The 13376-nt window shown below is 36.7% G+C and overlaps 1 protein-coding gene across 4 annotated transcripts in view; it reads left to right on the forward strand.

The window, feature by feature from the left end:
- The window catches only part of RAB3GAP2 (RAB3 GTPase activating non-catalytic protein subunit 2), a 43412-nt gene that overhangs the window by 9704 nt on the left and 20332 nt on the right, over positions 1 to 13376 (forward strand). For all 4 annotated transcript variants that reach the window (XM_041401031.1, XM_041401033.1, XM_041401030.1 and 1 more), the window contains exons 3-13: positions 3196 to 3319; positions 4861 to 4942; positions 6858 to 6905; positions 7009 to 7084; positions 7229 to 7330; positions 8395 to 8494; positions 10104 to 10202; positions 10992 to 11140; positions 12073 to 12152; positions 12259 to 12348; positions 12820 to 12959. In XM_041401031.1, the coding sequence (XP_041256965.1) occupies positions 3196 to 3319; positions 4861 to 4942; positions 6858 to 6905; positions 7009 to 7084; positions 7229 to 7330; positions 8395 to 8494; positions 10104 to 10202; positions 10992 to 11140; positions 12073 to 12152; positions 12259 to 12348; positions 12820 to 12959 (1090 nt within the window). The remainder of the gene's footprint in view (positions 1 to 3195; positions 3320 to 4860; positions 4943 to 6857; positions 6906 to 7008; positions 7085 to 7228; positions 7331 to 8394; positions 8495 to 10103; positions 10203 to 10991; positions 11141 to 12072; positions 12153 to 12258; positions 12349 to 12819; positions 12960 to 13376) is intronic.

Here is a 13376-nt window from a genome sequence, read left to right on the forward strand (position 1 = left end):
AGCTGACTTCATGAGATGTCAGTAGTCTGCTTGTAGAAATCCTTTGCAGCTGAATGAATCATCTCAACAGAATTATTTGATTAATTCCCTCTAAGAGTGCTAAGAAATCCAGACCTCACCTTGCTAACAAACCCTTTACCGGCTGTCTTTTTCTAAGTGTGTGGGAAGGATGCCCAAGCTGTTGGGCATTGTGTATCTTTGTGACTATTCAGCAGAGAAACAGATTTTTCAGGTGAGGTGACAGACAAATTGAAATGAGCATGAGGTCTCCCAGGGATTAATCACTAACACTGTCAGGAATGACAGGGTGTAAAACCTTTTAAATATGATGGGTACTCTGCTGCACTGTAATTGTCATGAAATGAGTGTGTTTCTCAGGCCACATCTTTTATTGGATGTACTGTAATGTTTACAAATTCCTGAATGTGTGGAACAAATACTTGGTTTTCTACTTTTGTTGTAATTTGATGGAACCAGCAGGCATTTCTAAATTGAAATAGTTCAAATTTTCACTCTTTTGTTTTAAATATCACTTTTCTGCCAAGTGGTTTGCTTGTAAGGCTGAGCCTTCCCACAGCCAGCTGACTTAATGAGATGTCAGTAGTCTGCTTGTAGAAATCCTTTGCAGCTGAATGAATCATCTCAACAGAATTATTTGATTAATTCCCTCTAAGAGTGCTAAGAAATCCAGACCTCACCTTGCTAACAAACCCTTTACCGGCTGTCTTTTTCTAAGTGTGTGGGAAGGATGCCCAAGCTGTTGGGCATTGTGTATCTTTGTGACTATTCAGCAGAGAAACAGATTTTTCAGGTGAGGTGACAGACAAATTGAAATGAGCATGAGGTCTCCCAGGGATTAATCACTAACACTGTCAGGAATGACAGGGTGTAAAACCTTTTAAATATGATGGGTACTCTGCTGCACTGTAATTGTCATGAAATGAGTGTGTTTCTCAGGCCACATCTTTTATTGGATGTACTGTAATGTTTACAAATTCCTGAATGTGTGGAACAAATACTTGGTTTTCTACTTTTGTTGTAATTTGATGGAACCAGCAGGCATTTCTAAATTGAAATAGTTCAAATTTTCACTCTTTTGTTTTAAATATCACTTTTCTGCCAAGTGGTTTGCATCTTTCTTGCGTCCTTTACGTGCAGATTTTCCTCTAAAAGTTACCAGTGATCCCAGGCCAAACTTCAGAAAGGGTTTGCTATCATACACAGCAAAGAGGTTGTTCTGTGTAGGAGCAAATAAATACAGCAGCCTATGTGTCTGAACACACAGCAAAATGAGTGCACGAGAACTATTAGTAAAATATAACAATCGATTCCCTTGTTTAAACTTTTAACTCCTGATTTGTATTATAGTTGGTGAAAGATTCATTGTTTCTTGGAATTATTTGTGCCCTGGACAGGTATCTGTTTCAAGGAGCATAGCAATTTCTGTGAGGGCATTGAAAATTTAAAAAATGTTCTGTTTTTTTATAAGGTGTCCTTTTATGGATCTGATTAGTTGTTTTGTAGGAATGATGATGTCTTTTCTTAAATGCAGATTTTAATAATTCTGTCTTTCACCTTTAAGTTTGTTTTGACAAATTCAGTGCTTTCCCTGTTTTAACCCTTAGCTTGTTTTTGTAGCTACTATGGGATGGTGATGTTTTATGTCTTTGTATTTCAAGTTCTTTGTTCATGCTTACAGATAATTTTAAATTTTCTGCCTGAAATACTGTTGTAATTCCTTTTAATCTTACGATGAGCCTTTAATTTCTGTTTCTTTTTTCTCAGTCTGAAAATCATGACATTAAAAATTAGTACAAGGCTTTTCTTTGGCTTTTGCTTGTGTGTTTTTGCACATGACACATTTATCTCTGCCATGAGGAGTTAAAATTGTTATTAATATATCAGATAACTTCATTGCCTTTTTGTAAAGTCTTGAAAAATGCCAGTAAATAGGGGGAAATTGTTGCTAAAGAATTTGGCATCCATCAACAGACAAAAATCACATGAAAATAGGTTCTCATACACAAATTAGGAGATTGTGTGGACAACAGTAGTTAACAATTTTTGTATGTGCTAATGTAGACTTTATCATGGATACACAGTGTATTTCTATGTGCACAGTAACCATTTTTATGGTACAAGCTTATGCAAGGAAATAAATACAATGAATAGCTGATTAAGAGCATGATATGCAAATTCTTCCTACAGTTTGGTGTTTATTTTTCTGCTGGGAGTAAATGGGCAGATTTTCAAGTGGTTGCAACTTTTCTGTAACAGAATAAATAGAATGAATCAGAAAATGATTGCACTGAAGTTGTTGGTTTTTTTATTTATGCATAGCTGCTTTGAGATATTAGAGGATGGAGTAATATTTTGCAGAGTTAAGAGGAGGTAGGGTTGGATGTGGAAGTGGAAATGGAGTCTGTGGATGAGGAAAAGTGTGTTGCTGTGATTGGATAAGAGGATGACTCTAACTAACCAGGCGTATCAACTCTGAGAACTTTGCAGCAGTTCACTTCAAGGCTGTAACTTCCTGACTTTGAACTATGATTAGCAGGAGCTACTTTGTTTGTGCCATAATAAAATATTTGGCTTGTTGCCCCAAGGAAAAAAGATACAATTTTTTTGCTCTTGTACATGAGGATGGTGTCTAAATTTTTACTTAGCCATCTTGATACCTTTAACACTTGGCACTATTTAGTTTGGAATTGTTTCGTTGTGGAGTTGCTTTGTGGAATGGCACCTGATACCTGGTGCCATGTGAATACCAGCTTAGTTACCTTCTTCATATGTGCATGTATTTGCTTAATGCTGGTCAATGTATGAGCTTGGATAAATTCTTCATTTTGAGTATGGATTGTAATGAGAATAACTAAAGAGATTCTCTCCACTTTCTAACCAATGATTTTAAAACTTTAGATCTCATTCTCATAGTGTCTCTTTAAAAGGAGATAATTTGAGTAGAGCTAGTGATGAGTGCTTTTTTGTTTTCTGATTTGTAAACATACAAAATGAGTACAAGGCTGATGCATTTCTCGGGGCTTTTCATGCACGTTGGAGCTGAAGTGACGTGGGCAGCAATAAAAAGTCCATTTGGCGCTGCTATGGAGGGCAAGCCAGATTGTTCCCATAGGTCTTGCAAGTTCTGCTGTGTATAAAAATTGTTGCATCCATTGACTAAAGCTTTACCTGTAGGAAGAAGAGGAATCTACTTCCAAGAACCAGCGAAATTACTGGCTTCAGGACTGTGTTTTGTCCTTATCACCAACCAATGACTTGATGGTAATAGCTAATGACCAGAAAGCAGTCTTTTTAGTGCGTAAGTATCCATTCCGCTGAGTGTTTATGCCAGGACACTATAGTAACCAAAGCAAGATTTATTTGCCCTACTGCCTTCTGTTTATCCCCCAAATCACACCTTCAAGAATTTTGAGGTGTTTTATAGTACACATCATGCATTTTCTAGGTGCTGCTTGTCAAGTAAGTTGCTTTGTCTTTACTTCTCAGCTGTTTTTGATCTGCGGAAACTATTTTGTCACATAAAATGCATATGTTACGTGTTATATGTTATAATGTTATAACTATCCAGTTGTTTTAAAATGAGACGTTGGCATTAATTTTTCTCAGTAAGAAAAGCAAAAGTTTTGGTTTTAGCTATAAAGAAATGCTTGACCTCAGTTTTCCCTTAAAAAATTACCTAATCCAGTATCCCTCTTGGAAAGGAGTATTAATGTGAATCTTCTTGAAATTCCACCTTTCATAGAAAATTCTTGAATACCATCTTGAACAACGGGTGGCTTTGTATTTTATTCTAAAGTAGGGCTCTGGGAACTTTTAAAGGTATCACTAGTATTATATGAGCACTCATCAGCCAGCTGCTGTTTGTAGATACGCTGTTGTTTGGAGTTCTGGTCTTTTGATGGCTGCAGTGGATGATGTGAGGAAGATGAAGGGAAACGTTGTGATATGGGGACTATTATGGCATTTTAAAACAAAAAATCAGAGTGTTGAAACTCAGATTTGCATAGCTGGGCAGATTGTATTGAGTTGTCGTACTGCTTTGTCATTCCTTGCAAAGCTGCCTATTCTAAATCTGCTGTAGACCGGTTGCTAATTTGTCATCAAAATTGGAAAAATGGCAGTACTCCTCATTAAGTTCTTATTGGGTCAAGCATAAAAAAGTGATTTATATCACTGGAGAACTGCCTCTGATGAGCTTTACAGTGACAACTGTCCCCCACTGGGCAGAAGTGTCCCTATGCCTCAGGTTTTAGGTGTCAGACAAATGGCACACAACACTAACTTAGTTTTGGTTGTCCACTGATACCTGGTAGATGATTCAACAATCAAATGCCAGCTATATCAGCACCCTGTGAATAACAAAGTATGGTGTCTTCTAATCTTGAATTATGATGCAATGATTAAAGATTGTCACATTTAATATGGGGTACTTATGTTCTTTTTGGCAGTTAAAATTAAAATTTTTTATTCATTGTAGCTCATGTTCAGTAGTGTTCCCAGAAGTTTTTCCTTGCTTAGTACATCTTTCCTAAGGATCCCTGTTTCCTGAATTGAACCTTTTAAAATTTGATGGATTACTGTATAAATATTTTTAAACAAAACTAGGCATTTCAAAATTTTAGTGTCTTATTCCATGTAAATTTCTAAGAATTTCTATGAGTCCTTTGGAAAAGTCACTAAGAATATATTTTTACTATTATGCTCTAAAAGGTTTGTAATTGGCACTTAATCTAAGTGTGGTAGGATATATGGTACCAAAGAGAAAAAGTAAAAATAGAACTATTTGTGCAATGCAAAACGTTGGAGTTTTATAGATGGTGTCTTTATTCTTCGTGGCAGCTAAATGGAAGCACAGTGACAAGGGAAAGGAGGAAATGCAGTATGCTGTTGGCTGGAGTGGCTCTCTGAATGTTGAAGAAGGGTAAGTGTTGAAATGCAGCTGTGATTAAGATGCTATTTTCATGTTTAGCAATTAGTAACCTGATTTTTACTTGTTCTCTTTTTCCTTTCATCTGAGTGCATTTGTGGTTTTATATATTAGTGTTGGAAACAAATAGAGTAACATGGCTTGTGAGAAGCAGTATCTGCAAAGCTCACTCCTGTGTATTGTGTGGTATCATAGAACAAGTTCTTACAAATTAAAATAATGGTTCTCTGGAAATCAGTGTATTTGTCTGTAATTTAGACATGCTTTTTATAAATTCTTATTCTAGAAGGGGAAAAAAAAAAAAGTACTTTCTTGAAAAATCTTTTATAGTAGAGATGAAATTTTCTTAGGGAATGTTGCCACTGGAAATGTATGAAGTTGTTCTAGAAATACTTCTCTTCATTTTCAAAACCTCATTCAAACAAACATAAAGTCACCTCTCTGATCAAAATATGGTTTTGGGCTCTAAGTCGCTTAGGGACTTGGAAAATTTGCTTTGGTCATACATTTGGTATTTATACAATATTTTTCCTTCATCTATCTTCAAATAACCAGGCAGATGCTTTTTTGAATCTCCCATATGGAATAAAATTTTGCACTTTGCTGTGTCATTTGCAGCCTTGAGTTGCTGTCTGCCTTTGAACATACTCCCTAATGCTTTCAGCCTTCTGTTTGCTGCAGGAGGTGTTGATTTCATCAGCTTCTCTCCAATCTGTGGAAATCATAATCCTTTTGTAAATCTGATATTGCTATGCATTTTAAATTATCCTGACATTTTTTGTTAGAAAAAATTCTATTTGAGGGTTTGTTTCTTACTACTGTTACAGCCCTAAGGGATGTTACCCTATGAAACAGGTAGCTCTGTTTAGATAGGGGCACTTATATTCAACACATTTTGATTTATTATTCTGTGGAGGTGTTAATATGTTAATTACTGTCCAATTATCAAAAGATTTGACTGGTTTTGGTTGGTTTTTTGGTTGTATTTTTTTTTCCTTTCCCCAAAGTTGCCTTTAACTGAGAATGTTCTGTGGTGGCTAAGGTACTATTGCAAGATGAGATATCGCTCAGATATTCAACATTACTTTGAGGATGTAATGAAATTGCAACTCATCTCAACCTTGCATTTAGAAAGCTTTCCTTCTCTAATTCTCTACCCTGCTTATTGAACCACTCTTTGGGAAATGGAGGTGACCTGGAATATGAATAATAAACAGTACTACTTGCATTTATGCTTTAAATGCTATTTGGGATGTCATCTTGAATTCTATGCTGTCTCATAAAACCTTTGTACTGCTTCTGTTTCCCCAGACAGTGTAAAACTTTGTATCATGGTAACCATTCAATAACTTCTGAACTGAGATATTGAGGCATGCTCATCTGCTTGCCTTCTGCATGCTTTGCCTGTCACTGAGCATGCTCAGTTATTGTGTTAACTGGGAAGACCGTATTCAGATGCTCTCAAATTATAAGGCACTGAAAGGCAGTTGATATAAAATCTGCCTAATTGGATATTTCAAAAATTTATTTTGATGTGTATGATTCAGCTAGCTCTTTAAAAAAAAAGTGTTTTTTTATGACATACTATTATATATCAGAAGAAATAATTTACCTTTAGGCACATGAAATTCAGCTTGAATCTGCTGAACAGTACTGACAGAATAATCAGTCTGATTTATGAAAGACCATTAACAAGGTACAAAAAGTCTGTTTGGGCACTCTTGAACTTGTAATTGAAAATGTCTTTAAAGTGAAAGGACTTTTTTTGATTCTTATTGTGAATTTGATAGATGGTGTACTACATTAATAAATTATTAAAACTTTCAAAGGGCTGACATGGCAAGATCTCTTGTGTGGAGTAAAATTTCACAACAAGGGAAAACCACTAATTTTGTGTTTCTGTTTCTAGTGAATGTGTGAGTAGTGTATTGTGTATTCCACTGGCAAGTCAGAAGAGGTAAGGATGTATATGCATCAGTAGTGTCCTTACATGACACTTTTCTATGTCTCTGGCTTAGAATGGGATTTGTTTTTAACTTGAGTGTATCTTTGTGAACCAGGAGCTCCACAGGCCGCCCTGACTGGACGTGCATCGTGGTTGGCTTCACCTCTGGCTACGTTCGGTTTTACACTGAGGTGTGTTTCTCAGCGGGACAGAACAAGGGAGCTCTTGGCATAAACATCTGGGTGTTTTAAACTTTGGTCCCTGCAGATTGTGCTTTTTGCCCTCCCCAAGAAAAGGGACAGAAATGTTCATGCTTCTCATCCTTTCTTTTCTAGAGTGGAGTACTGCTTCTTGCACAGCTTTTGAATGAAGATCCTGTCCTACAGCTAAAGTGCAGAACCTATGAAATTCCCAGGCATCCTGGTGTCACAGAACAGGTTTTGTCAGATTATTTCAAAAGCAAAGTGCCAGTGTTATGGGGTATAGAAGGGAGTATTCTCTGGGAATCCTCTGTGTCCTTTACCAGTTTTTGATGGGATGGACAATTCCTTAGAACAAGAGACCCTTGATTTCTGTTTTAGGTATATTCGTACCTGTATAGTTTGAGGATTCAGAGTGTCTTTGGAGTATTAGCTCTATAGATTTGTTGTTTTTCTCTATTTCAAAGGAATTGTTCATTCATTTACTGTTTATTCATTTATGTGAAAAACCATGATAATGCATTGATGAAGGGAAAAAATGTAACTTGACAGGTGCCAGGAGCTATTCATACTAATTCATAAGAATTTATCTTAATTATTTCACAGAGAAGATAGCTAGAAATTAAAAGAATATTTATAGGGCTAGGAACCTGCTTGTTTTTATGAGTATTTCCTGCAGAGAAGGCTCTGCAGAACTCAGACTATTTAGTAAAGAAGGCAGCTTTCTTTGCTTTTGGCTGAGTTGGCAAGCTCTGTGTGGAAAACGAACAAAATCACAGAAATTTTCGAGTTTTCTTTGTACAAATACTCACATGATTTAGTGTGACATTTTTGGGATCAGTTTTGAAATACAGAAGTATTAAGGAATTTGACTCTTGAATTTGTATCACCAGATTAGAATTTATGTGCCCAAGTCGTAATTCAGGCAGACATTAATCCAGTTTCAGAATTTGCCTTCCTAAAACTGTGATATTTACGTTCTAGATGAACCTGTTTTTCTGTTGCCTTCAAAAGCTGCTGTAACTTACATATTTTCTTCTTAAGCCATAAGGTATTAAGCAGACAAAGAAATTATTAAAAGAAGATAAAAGTAGAAAGTTACGTGGCTAAAATGATTTTTGGGAGAGTTTAATACTGAATTTCTGTAGTTTTGTCTTAGTTGTCTGTGGCTTGTTGGATGTGAACTCTCTGGATGTAATCCTCATCTTTGCGTAGTTAATAGTATAAAAAGCCAGAAAATAAGCTGCTCTAACAGCAGCAATGATCTATTTTTTGTCTCCTTTCTCTCATTTTTTCCCCAGAACGAGGAACTAAGTATCTTGTACCCAGCAGCAATTGTGACAATTGATGGCTTTAGCCTCTTCCAGTCCCTTCGTGCGTGTCGCAATCAGGTAGCAAGAGGTACGTGTACGGGAAATGCTTATTTTTCAATCTGTTAATAGGTCTTTATTTTTTAGGAAATTTACTTAGATTAAATATAAAATCAAGGTGGAATTTAAATCTTCCTTGCTTGTTTATTGATACATTGACACCTACTGCATTCAGGGATGTTTCTTCCTTTACAGACAATGTTCCCAGAGCCCAAGTTGTCCAGGTAGTACTGACTGTCTTCTACATACTCACCATAATACTGTACACTGGTTTTGGCTGGGATAGAGTTAATTTTTTTCCTAGTAGCTGGTATGGGGCAGTGTTTTGGATTTGTGATGAAAAGAGCACTGATAGCATGCTGATGTTTTAGCTGCTGTGAAACAGTGCTTACTCAGTGTCAAGGCTTTTTTTGTTTTTCACACTGCCCTGACAGTGAGCAGGCTGGGGATTCCCAGAAATTGGGAGGGACACGGCTGGGACAGCTGACCCCAACTGACCAAAGAGATATTCTTGCCATATGATGATGCTCCTGGAAATAATAGCTGGGAAAAGAAAAGGAAGAAGGGGGAATCTTCAGTTATGGCATTTGACTTCCCAAGCAACTGTTACATGTGATAAAGCCCTGCATTCATGGAAGTAGCTAAATACCTGCCTGCTGATGTGAAGTAGTGAAGAAAATTTATTTTTTTTTATTTGTTTGCATGCTGTCTTTATCTCAACGCACCAGTGTTCTCACTTTTACTCTTCTGACTCTCTTCCCCATCCCACTAGGAGGGAGTGAGTGAGCTGCTGCGTGGTGGTCAGCTGCCCACTGGCATTAAGCCACTGCATAATGCTGAGGTGCTTTTTAGCATGTCACTGTCAATGGAATGTTCTTCACAAGAAAGACTTTATGGGAAGTGGTAATGCTGGGATGATGGCAGTGGAGGTCCCTGCTCTTTGTGTCCATGTCTAAGAGCTTTTCATACCTTGTTTGATTGTGCAGGAACTTTGGTCCTGTTCCTTTAGTACAGTGCCTGTTCATACTCTAATTTGGAAACAAGCTCAGTTTCCACGGGGTAGAGGAGACAGTACTGTGCGATAGATGGCACAAGGATTGTGTTGAGAAGGACTCAAAGCTTGTTGCAGTATCTGCAGCTGGAGTGCTGTATCTTCCTTCATTCTTGATCATCTGTATTTTGGGTAATGACGTTTTGAAAGTGACACTCACTGGTTTAGTCTTACCACTGTTCTTACCTCCCACTACCACATATCTAGTGAGTGTTCTGACTTTGCAAGTACTCGGGTGGAGAAGTTTCTACTTAAACATGCCCAAACCACAAAAATCAATTGTAGTAGCTTTTTAAAATTGTACAGAGTATTATACCATAATAGCTAGTAAATACACTATCTGCAAGTACAAAATGTATTTATGATGGAATATCATGTGCAGTTTTCTTCAGTTAATTTTTTAAAATGTTTTAATTTGATGATGGTAAATATTTCAAAAGTCCATTTTAACAGATGTTCCAATGCATATTAACTTAAAACTAGGTTATTTTGTGTCTTCAGATTGCATCAGGTGTTTTTTTTTTCCTCTCTGTTATGCTATTCCTTTGACTCAGTAGAAATTTTTTTGTGCTTTATTGACTTTTGTCAGCTGCTGCATCTGGCAATGAGAATGTTCAACCTCCACCATTAGCTTATAAGAAATGGGGTTTGCAAGATGTAGATACGATTGTTGACCATGCTAGTATAGGTAAGCATTTCTATTTAATTTCAAGTATTTAAAAAAAATGAAATTAATGTTTTTGTGCACTTAAATTCTGTCTGAGAGCACTTAGTGGTACTGGTTGGATAGAAGTACATAATGAGTGAAGGCTGTCATAGTGAATGATCTCATTAGCCACTATCAAAAATATTTTTGATTTTCTTTTCTAGTCTGATTGAATCTTCCCTCTTACATCTGTAACAGTGTTGTTCTTTGTTGCTTAGTAAGAAGCAGCTGAGAGAGGCCAGATCAGATGCAGTTCTTTCCATTTCTGTCAGATGAATGAACTGTCTGGCAGGCAGGTTAAGACTGCTGTGGGTCTTTCCTGAGTCTAGCACATAAAGAAATTTAAATTTGAGATGGTTCCTTTCCAAAAAGGACAAATTGACTCGTAGACTGTCAAAGAATTTTACCCTTCAGGAATTTGTAGAAGCCTCAGTTCTTGTCAGAGAGGCATGTCTGAGGGATAGCAAGGTTAATTTCTCTTCCACCCTTTCTACAAAAGCAGCTAAGAGGTCAGAAGGCTGCTATCAAGGCAGGTGAAGTGAGTTTGGTGCATGTATTTTTGCTGCTGAACTCTCCGATGTGCTTTATAATTAACCCAAGCCCGTTAGGTTATTTCTGCCATGTTGTTTGGCATTTCTGTGGTTAAAGCTGTTCCCTTCCCACTGAATGCTGGCTGGTCAGTCAAGAAGGCAGGAATATATCTATGCTTTTAGAGCAATTGCATGCCTCCGTTCTGAATGTGTAAGACATTTACTTTAATGTTTTTGTTAGGCATCATGACACTGTGTCCTTTTGATCAAATGAAGACTGCCTCCAATATAGGAGGATATAATGCAGCTATAAAAAGCAGTCCACCTGCCATGTCCCAGTATGTTACTGTTGGAGCCAATCCTTTCACTGGGTTCTTTTTTGCCCTGGAGGTATGTACTACCAAGCTGACTTGCTGAAACTTTGAATAATTAATCTTTTTTTCTGTATGAGTATTTCTGAAGTATTCTTATGTTCTTTTTATGTTGACATTTTCCTTCTTGATCTTCTGCAACTGGAGTGATTTGGAGTGGGTGTGATAGTAGTGTCTAGCATGGGTTCCTGCTACTGAGAAATTTTATTTTCTATCTTACATTGAGTGTAATAAATAATTTTTTCAAATTTGTTAATTTTTCAAAAATATTAGTTGGCAATAAATTATGTTGGTATTGTGTAAGCATGCATCTTATGGATATTTGGAGGTCTTTAGGTCTTTGATTCAACACGACCTGAGTACATTGTAGTGATTTCTTGTAGGAGAAAATGGCAATTTGTGCTTAGCTGTAGCATATTTACATCATCTTCTGTTGTTTGGGAGGAAAAGGATGTCAGTGTAGCTGTGTCTGTACATTCATACCCTATGTGTATGCTGTCCTTACCAGGATTGAAAGTTAATTGTAAATGCTAGAATTGGAATTTTGGTTTTTCTACTTGCTTTCCAACAGGTTTGTGAAAAAACTGCTTATGTAGATATTTGCAAGGATGCCAAAGCCATACACCAGCCAGCTCTCTGTGATAGATGATACACAGGGTTTTTTTAACTTCTGTTGCAGACAAACATACTGAGCTACCAATGACTTGCAGAGGATTTTGAAATGGTAGAGATATCAGAATGGCTTTTCTGGGGGCAATGAATTTAAAGTTTGCAGTCTTAAAGCTATGTTTTCTGTGCTGAAAGTCCATAGGAGGCCTAAAAAACACTGAACTCAAATGCAGATTAGTAAGAACTATTTCTTGGCTTTCTAAAGGTTTTGTTGCTTCATTTCAGGGTGATTCACAGCTGACTATTTATTGACTTTCAAAACACTTTATTCCTGTATTTCAGGGTAGCTCACAGCCTCTGTTGTCTCATGTTGCTTTAGCAGTTGCAAGCAAACTGACTTCAGCATTATTTAATGCTGCCAGGTAATAAAATTTTTTAAAATGTCTTTTTCTTTTTTTTTTTTAGTTGTAGCCACATAATATTTTCAGGACCATTATTGTAATTCTTGTTATGTTCTTCTGTTGAAAGTGGCTGGCTTGGTTGGAAGAGTAAACATGAGGAAGAACCTGTCCAAAAACAGAAACCAAAAGTGGAACCTGCGACCCCATTGGCAGTGAGGTAAGTTGGGTTTTTTTCACTGTCATTTACTTTGGATGGCTTGTGTTTTAAATTATTTAAATTCTCTTGAAAAGTATATAATTGATGAACATGTGACTTCAAGCAGTAATGGTAGTTTGCAGGTCATTTGTTTTAAGCTTTGTGTCATTTCAGTTTATTGTTCTGGACAAATAATTATTCATTTTCCCTTCCAGTGCATGGGTTCATTGTTACTGTTACAGTCATTGCCTGACAGTGCATGACAAGGCAATCACTTATCCCACTTTCTGAACTTTGCTTTTTCAGTAGGACTTATGCAGAGCTATGATGTATCTTAGTAAACAGAACAAGAACTTTTTTCATTACTTGCTTTTAATTTTACCCATACCTTCTGTTATCTTACAAAAGTAATCTTAATCCTTAGAAGAAAATCTAACTATTTTTGAAGAAAAGGATCTGTCTAGTGGCTTTGCTTCATTGTTATTTTTTTAGGTTTGGACTTCCTGACTCCCGGCGGCATGGTGAAAGGATATGTCTTTCTCCATGTAACACTTTGGCAGCAGTAACAGATGAATTTGGAAGGGTTATTTTGCTGGATGTTACAAGAGGACTCGCAGTTCGCATGTGGAAAGGTATGGTAGTAATATTAGTGTAGCAAATAATATTCTTCAAAACACTGGGGCATCTTATGTTCAGACATAGAATTCCAAGAATTTTAGTACATTGCTTCATTACAAACCAAAGTCAGGTGTAATATAAAGTCCATAAGGGTATTTTTGCAAATCCCTGGAATACAGTTAAAATTTGGTCTGTTTGGTTTGTATTTTTTTGGAAGAGCATTAGCTCTATTCAAGATTCTGTTGATAAGCTGTAGTACCCTTTTTAATTCTGCTGAGAAGATAAACTTTGAAAAATCAGTAAGAAGACATACTTCTTGTTAAGCTTGTTAGATTCTCATTTCATCATGATGGCTGCACAACAAGGGAGTCCTCAATGTCTTGCATCGGTTTAATGTCTTGAGCACAGACCTGATGAATTTTGGGGTTTTT

This window comes from Onychostruthus taczanowskii, unplaced genomic scaffold, assembly GCF_017590055.1.
Source record: "Onychostruthus taczanowskii isolate IOZ18803 unplaced genomic scaffold, ASM1759005v1 scaffold183, whole genome shotgun sequence".
NCBI classification, from domain to species: domain Eukaryota; kingdom Metazoa; phylum Chordata; class Aves; order Passeriformes; family Passeridae; genus Onychostruthus; species Onychostruthus taczanowskii.